We start from the raw sequence: 6837 nt of genomic DNA on the forward strand, positions 1-6837 counted from the left end.
TGTGGTCTTTTTCTGACAACCAGAAGGTAAGGCAGAAATCAGGTTGGCTTCCTGAAGTCCTAGGTGCCCAAGGCTCACCACAGTTCATCCCACGCCACCTCGGTTTAACAGTGTTGACATATAAGGACTGTGGATTGTATTTTAGGCTAGGGGATTTACCCAGCAGATATATGCTGTGTACAGTATGGAAATCTCCCCACCCTCACATCCTGCCTAGCTCACTAGGCCCTCTCAGGTGGCATGCTCTTTGAAAAGGCTATATATAGCTGTCTGCTTGCCTTGCTTTACAAAGTGATAGGTGCGGAACAAAAGTTATTGACTTGAAACCTCTTCCCATGATAAACAGGTGGACTTCAGCCATCTATAGTCTTGCATGTCTACCTATACTCAGTACATCATATACAGTATTTTGTGTTTTCACGCTTCACATCTCTTTAATCTTAGGCCTTAAAATTAAAAATGTACAGGAAACTATCCTTAGAATTGTGGTTCTGGCAGTTTCTCTTCTCACAAAACATTGTTGGTTTTAAATATTGAGATAAGTGTTATCAGGTCCATTCATTGAACTCATTCACTATTACTCCATCATGTATTTAATTGTCCTCCTGTATTGCTCTCTGTCTCTTCAGGGTGTTCTCCTGTATTGTAAATTTTCCGAAACTAGGGTGGTGGTTTATACATGCTTCACTATAGTCCTTGTTAAGAAGAATTACCAAAAACTTGTAAATAGAAAAAAATATAAAGCAGGTAACATGTACTTTCTTTTCTTCTTTTCTTTTATAAATTTATTTATTTATTTTTGGCTGTGCTGGGTCTTCGTTCCTGCGTGAGGGCTTTCTCTAGTTGCGGTGAGGAGGGGCTACTCTTCGTAGCAGTGCTCGGGCTTCTCATTGCGGTGGCTTCTCTTGCTGCGGAGCGTGGGGTCTAGGCACGCGGGCTTCAGTAGCTGTGGCACGTGGGCTCAGTAGTTACAGCTCGTGGGCTCTAGAGCACAGGCTCAGTAGTTGTGGCGCACGGGCTTAGTTGCTCTGTGGCATGTGGGGTCTTCCCGGGCCAGGGCTCAAACCTGTGTCCCCTGCACTGGCAGGCGGATTCTTAACCATTGTGCCACCAGGGAAGTCCAGCATATACTTTCAATGTCATATTAAAGCATTGTTTAAATACCTGCCCGAGGATTATGTGATTATCTAAGAGAAGGAAGTAAGGCAATGGAATTGGATTAATAAATCAAGACTGAAGTATTGCTGTCTATTATTTTTAATAGCTTTATTGAGATATATTTCACATATCAAAACATTCATCCACTGAAAGTGTACAGTTCAGTGCTTTTTCATATATTCACAGTTGTGAAACTATCACAATGTAACTTTGGAACATTTTCAGCACCCCAAGAAAACTATCTATTATTGATTAAAGTCCCAGACTCGGTGAAGTTCTCTAATAACTTATAGATTTTCATTCAGAAGAAATGCAAATGATTTCTGTTTAGTAAAAAAGATAGCCCCAAAGCTTATGATTTTATTGCCCTGTAGATATTTAACCAGTTTTGTATCTAACCTGGCAGTGTTAGTCCAATATTCCTTCTCCAATGCCAGCGCCTATACCTTTAATTCTCCTTTGAACCAGCTTTACCATCATGCTGGTTCCCTCATTGATGAGGTAATGAAATCTGTGACATGTTTTCATTGTATATTTGTGTGAGAGTCATGTTTTAAAGTTTTTGAAACTTATATTTGACAATCTGAATGCTCTTAGCTCAATGGTGGGCACATAGCTGGCAATCAGCAAAGATGTCTTGACTTACTGATCTCCATTGTTTTGATAGGGGATACATCAGACTTTTAAACTTTGGAAAGAGAGAATAAATTTTCAGAAAGTCTTTAAGAAAAGTCAGAAAATGAATTTGGGATGATATTTTGTATTTGGGTTCTCAAATCCTAAAATTTAAAGTATTATTTATTTTTGTGCAAGTAGTATATGCAAGAGAATAAAATCTGAAATGTATAAAAGAGAATGCCCTGGGAAGCTAAGTCTCCATCCCACCATTTCCTTCAGCCAGTAAGTTTGCTCCTGGTACTGGTTTCCTGTGCATATTTTCACATACACACACAAACACACACACACACAAACACACATTTTTAAATTTTTTATTAAAAAATATATGGCATGCCTTATACGCTCTTTGCAACTTGCTTTTCTTACTTACTGATATTTATTGAAAATTGTTCAACATCAGTATACATAATAGTTGCCTCAGTCAAAACATGTCTGGTGGCTGATCACTTTTCACTACTTTCACTGCTTCCACACACATTTTCATCTCTTGCAGGAGCTACCCAGTCTCCGTTTCCATCCCTATTACACCTCTATGATCTCTTTGCAGCATGGTGGCCAGAATGATTCTCCATATATGTAGGTCAGATCATCTCCCATTTAGAGCAGAGCTAAACACCTCACAATGTCCTACAAGGTCCTTCACACATGATCTGCTTCCCTGCCATCACCACAGTTGCTTCTTGGCCTCAACTCCAACCTCTCTCCCTCACTCCACTCTTGTCACTGTGGCCCCCTTGGTGTTCCTCTAACATATCAGGCACACTCCCACCTCAGAACTCCCACCCCTTGCTATTCCCTCTGACAAGAGGCTACTTGCCAGACATCTGCATGGCTTCCTCCCTGACCTCCTTGAGGTCTTTGCTTAAAAGTCGCTTCTCACTGAGCCTTCCTTGACCACCACCTCCAGCTTCTTCTCTCATGCACACACTCCCATCCCATTTGCCTACTTTATCTTTCTCCACAGCATCGGACATACCATATATTTTACTCATGTATTATCTACATGTAAGCTCCATGAAAGTGAGGATATTTGTTTATTTTGTCCACTGCTGCATTCCTAGCACCTAGAACAGGGCCTGGCACAAAGTAGGTACCTAATAACATTAATTAAAAGAATTGATGAATTTATGCTGCATAGTACTTGTATATTTGTGTTCTACTTGTGTGACCCAGTGTAGTATAGTTTAACCATTGCCATATTTGGGGACTTATATATGCTTTTGGTACCTTTTGACATTGATAAAGTTGCCTAACTTCCCTGAGCCTTGATTTTCTCCCCTATAAAATGGGAATAGTAGTTGTACCTACGTTTTATAGCATTGTTTGGGAATTACATTTTTAAAAGAATGTAAAGTGTTTAGCACTATGCCTGACTTATAGTAAGTTCTTTATAATATAATTATGATTTCTCTCATTAATCATTCATCAGAAATGGACTTACGAGAAGAAGAGATGATTGAGAATATAAAAACTTCTTGTTTAAAAATCCAATAGTGCTAACTTTTAGTGATTATCTCCTTACAGTAGAATATAAGCCACTTTGTTATTTCTTTGGAGAAATCATTTAACCTCTTCAGAAAAAATTTTTTAGCTCTTCAGAAGTAGGGACCTTTATCTCTGCATTTTCCATTTTCTAGCTGGTCCTGAAAATAGTGCCTGCTCAGTAAAATTTGTTGACTAAACAAATGGAAGAATGAATCTCAGTGGGTATAAGCAAGTTCATATTTGCTGAAAAGCTGCAATTTGCCAGGGACTGCAGTAGGCACTAGGGATATAAAAAAGAACATTTGGGGGGTGAAGTTTATTTCAATACCTTCACATAGTAATCATTGAGTTTGGGAGATGTATTTTTACCTCAAAAGTAGTCTTCTAACTGGGGGAGGGGGAATTTGGATTCATCACCTTGTGCAAAGTACAAAAACTCCAGAAAGGCATCTTTGCCGTAATTTCTCTGAAGAGCTTTTCAAAGAAACAGAACATCAATGGTTTATCAGGTAGACATCAAGAGTGAAGAAGCAGGCAGACCAATATGGGAAATCCTATGGTGATTCAAGACTTTAGTGATTTCCTGGGGTCCCCACGTATATTGCTAACCGTGAATGGTTCTATATTTGGTGCAGAATGAGAGTACGATGCTGAGCCATGCAGCTTGAGACGGAGAAGAAGCCTGACCTGAAGTGCAAGACTGGGGATAGAATCCATGCAGCTCTACGTTCTGCCCCTGAGCAAGATAATCCTGAGCCTCAGCTCCTCACCAAAAAATTATGGTTTTAAAAACTAGCTTCCTTTACAAGCATATACAATGGGAAAAAGACAGTCTCTTCAGCAAGTGGTGTTGGGAAAGTTGGACAGCCGCATGTAAATTAGTGAAGTTAGAACACACCCTCTCACCATATACAAAAATGAACTCAAAATGGCTTAAAGACTTAAATATAAGACACGACACCATAAAACTCCTAGGAGAGAACATAGGCAAAACATTCTCTGACTTAAATCATACCAATGTTTTCTTAGGTCAGTCTCCCAAGGCAATAGAAATAAAAGCAAAAATAAACAAACGGGACCTGATCAAACTTATAAGCTTTTGCATGGCAAAGAAAACCATAAACCAAACAAAAAGACAACCTGTGGAATAGGAGAACATATTTGCAAATGATACAACTGAGAAGAGCTTAATTTCCAAAATATACAAATGGCTCATACAACTCAACAATAGAAAACAACCCAATCAAAAGATGGGCATAAGAACTAAATAGACATTACTCCAAAGAAGACATACAGATGGCCAATAGGCAAGTGAAAAGATGCTCAACATCGCTAATTATTAGAGAAACGCAAATCAAAACTACAACGAGGTATCACCTCACACCAGTCAGAATGGCCATCATTAAAGGGTTTACAAATAACAAATGCTGGAGAGGGTATGGAGAAAAGGGAACCCTCCTACACTGTTGGGAATTAAATCGGTACAGCCACTGTGGGGAACAGTGTGGAGGTTCCTCAAAAAGCTCAAAAGAGAATTACCATATGATCCAGCAATCCCTCTCCTCTCCTGGGCATACATCTGAACAAAACTATAATTCGAAAAGACACATGCACCCCTATGTCATAGCAGCACTGTTCACAGTAGCTAGGAACATGGAAACAACCTAAATGCCCCTCAACAGATGAAGGAATATAGATAGAAGATGTGGTACGTATATAAGATGGACCACTACTCAGCCATAAAAAGAATGGAATAATGCCATTCGCAGCAACATGGATGGACCTAGAGATTATCATACTAAGTGAAGTAAGTCAGAAAGAGAAAGATAAATACTGCATGATATCACATTTGTGGAATCTGAAATATGACACAAATGAACTTATCTACGAAACAGAAAGAGACTCACAGACATAGAGAACAGACTTGTGGTTGCCAAGCGGGTGGTAGGGGAGGGATGGATTGGGAGTTTGGGGTTAGCAGATGCAAATTATTATATATAGGATGGATAAACCACAAAGTCCTACCATATAACACAGGGAACTATATTCAATATCCTGTGATAAACCATAATGGAAAAGAATATGACAAAGAATATATATATACATAAAATGGAATCAGAAATTAACAGAAGAAATTAACACAACATTGTAAATCAGCTATACTTAAATAAAACAGAAGAAGGAAAAGAGAAAAAATAGAAGCCAAGGTTGGGTTACCTTTGTGGGGAGGGAGCATGTAGAAGAGGGGCTGGGAGGGTTCTAGTTCTTGCTCTGGGTAGCAGCTACAAGGGTGTTCACTTTCTTGTTACTCATTAATCTATATACTTATGGTTTGTGCACTTTCATGAACGTGTGTTATATTTCACAATAAAAACGGTTTCTAAAACTGTAAATATATATACATATATATATATATATATAGGTTAGCCTCCTGGAAATGAGAATATGGGTGAGAAAATTCTCCACACCCTGGAAACGGCAGTACCAATGGGACTCTGACAGGTAGCACTCTTTCTAAGTTCCTGCCAGCACTGTGCTGTATACGCTGGGGGCACAGAGAACAGCAATCCCAATAGGATGCCTGCCCTTAGCCAAGTACACGGTCCACTTCCAGGATTTAGTCGCCAGGGCATCATTCAGCAGAAGCACGAAGATGATCCCTGCAGGGTGATTTGTAACAACAACAAGACTGGAAACCACCCAGATATTTACAAAAGCAGGATGGTTTTGTCAACATTTTGATTAGAAAGACTATCCAGCCTACCCACACCTATACCCTGGCAGAGGGTCAGCCTGTTCCCCATGGACGTGGTGGTTGGTTTAGGCGGGAGGCTGGTGAGCCTGCCCTGAGTGGGTGGGGGCTTGGAGGCTCAACAAAGGGGTTTGTGATGGTGATGGGTCACAAAGGACTGTGCAGGTTAAATGAGGTCGGGCCAAGAGACTTCGGCAGAGCCCTGCAGGGAGGTGGCCAGTTGCCTTCGTTCCCTGTCTCGCCGAGACTAGATCTGTGGCTTGTGGCCGCTGACCTGAACGAATAGAACCATGAGCAGTGAGCGTTTGCTGCCGCATTACACGGCCAACAGCTACCGTTCAGTGGGCGTGTTCAGTACCTCCGTGGGGGACCTGCAACGACAACTGTACAAGGGAGGAGAGTATGGAATTTTTAAATACGCTCCCATGTTTGAGAGCGACTTCATTCAAGTCAGCAAGAACGGAGAGCTGATTGGCCTACACAGCCACGTTCAAATGGTGACTGTGGGCATCGCATCCACCAGCCCCCTCCTCCCGCTACCTGACGTCATGCTGCTGGCCCGGCCCACAGAAGCCTGTGAAGAGCATGTCACATACGCCCGGGTCACCAAGGGAAGAGGTCGCGAGCCCGTGAAGACCCTAGAGCTTACCAGGCTGCTTCCCTTGAAGTTTGTCAAGATCTCCATCCACGACCGTGAGAAGCAGCGGCTGCGCCTGAAGCTCGCCACCGGCCGTACTTTTTATCTGCAGCTGTACCCCTCTTCC

At 41.3% G+C, this 6837-nt stretch overlaps 1 protein-coding gene across 1 annotated transcript in view; it reads left to right on the top strand.

Annotated features, from left to right (window-relative positions):
* Positions 1-6363: 6363 nt before the first annotated feature.
* GARIN3 (golgi associated RAB2 interactor family member 3) overlaps positions 6364-6837 on the top strand; it is a 2581-nt gene continuing 2107 nt past the window's right edge. The window contains exon 1 of the mRNA XM_007447133.1: positions 6364-6832. Within this exon, the coding sequence (XP_007447195.1) occupies positions 6364-6832 (469 nt within the window). The remainder of the gene's footprint in view (positions 6833-6837) is intronic.

The sequence above is a fragment of the Lipotes vexillifer genome, unplaced genomic scaffold (genome assembly GCF_000442215.2).
Source record: "Lipotes vexillifer unplaced genomic scaffold, Lipotes_vexillifer_v1.1 scaffold194, whole genome shotgun sequence".
NCBI lineage: Eukaryota > Metazoa > Chordata > Mammalia > Artiodactyla > Lipotidae > Lipotes > Lipotes vexillifer.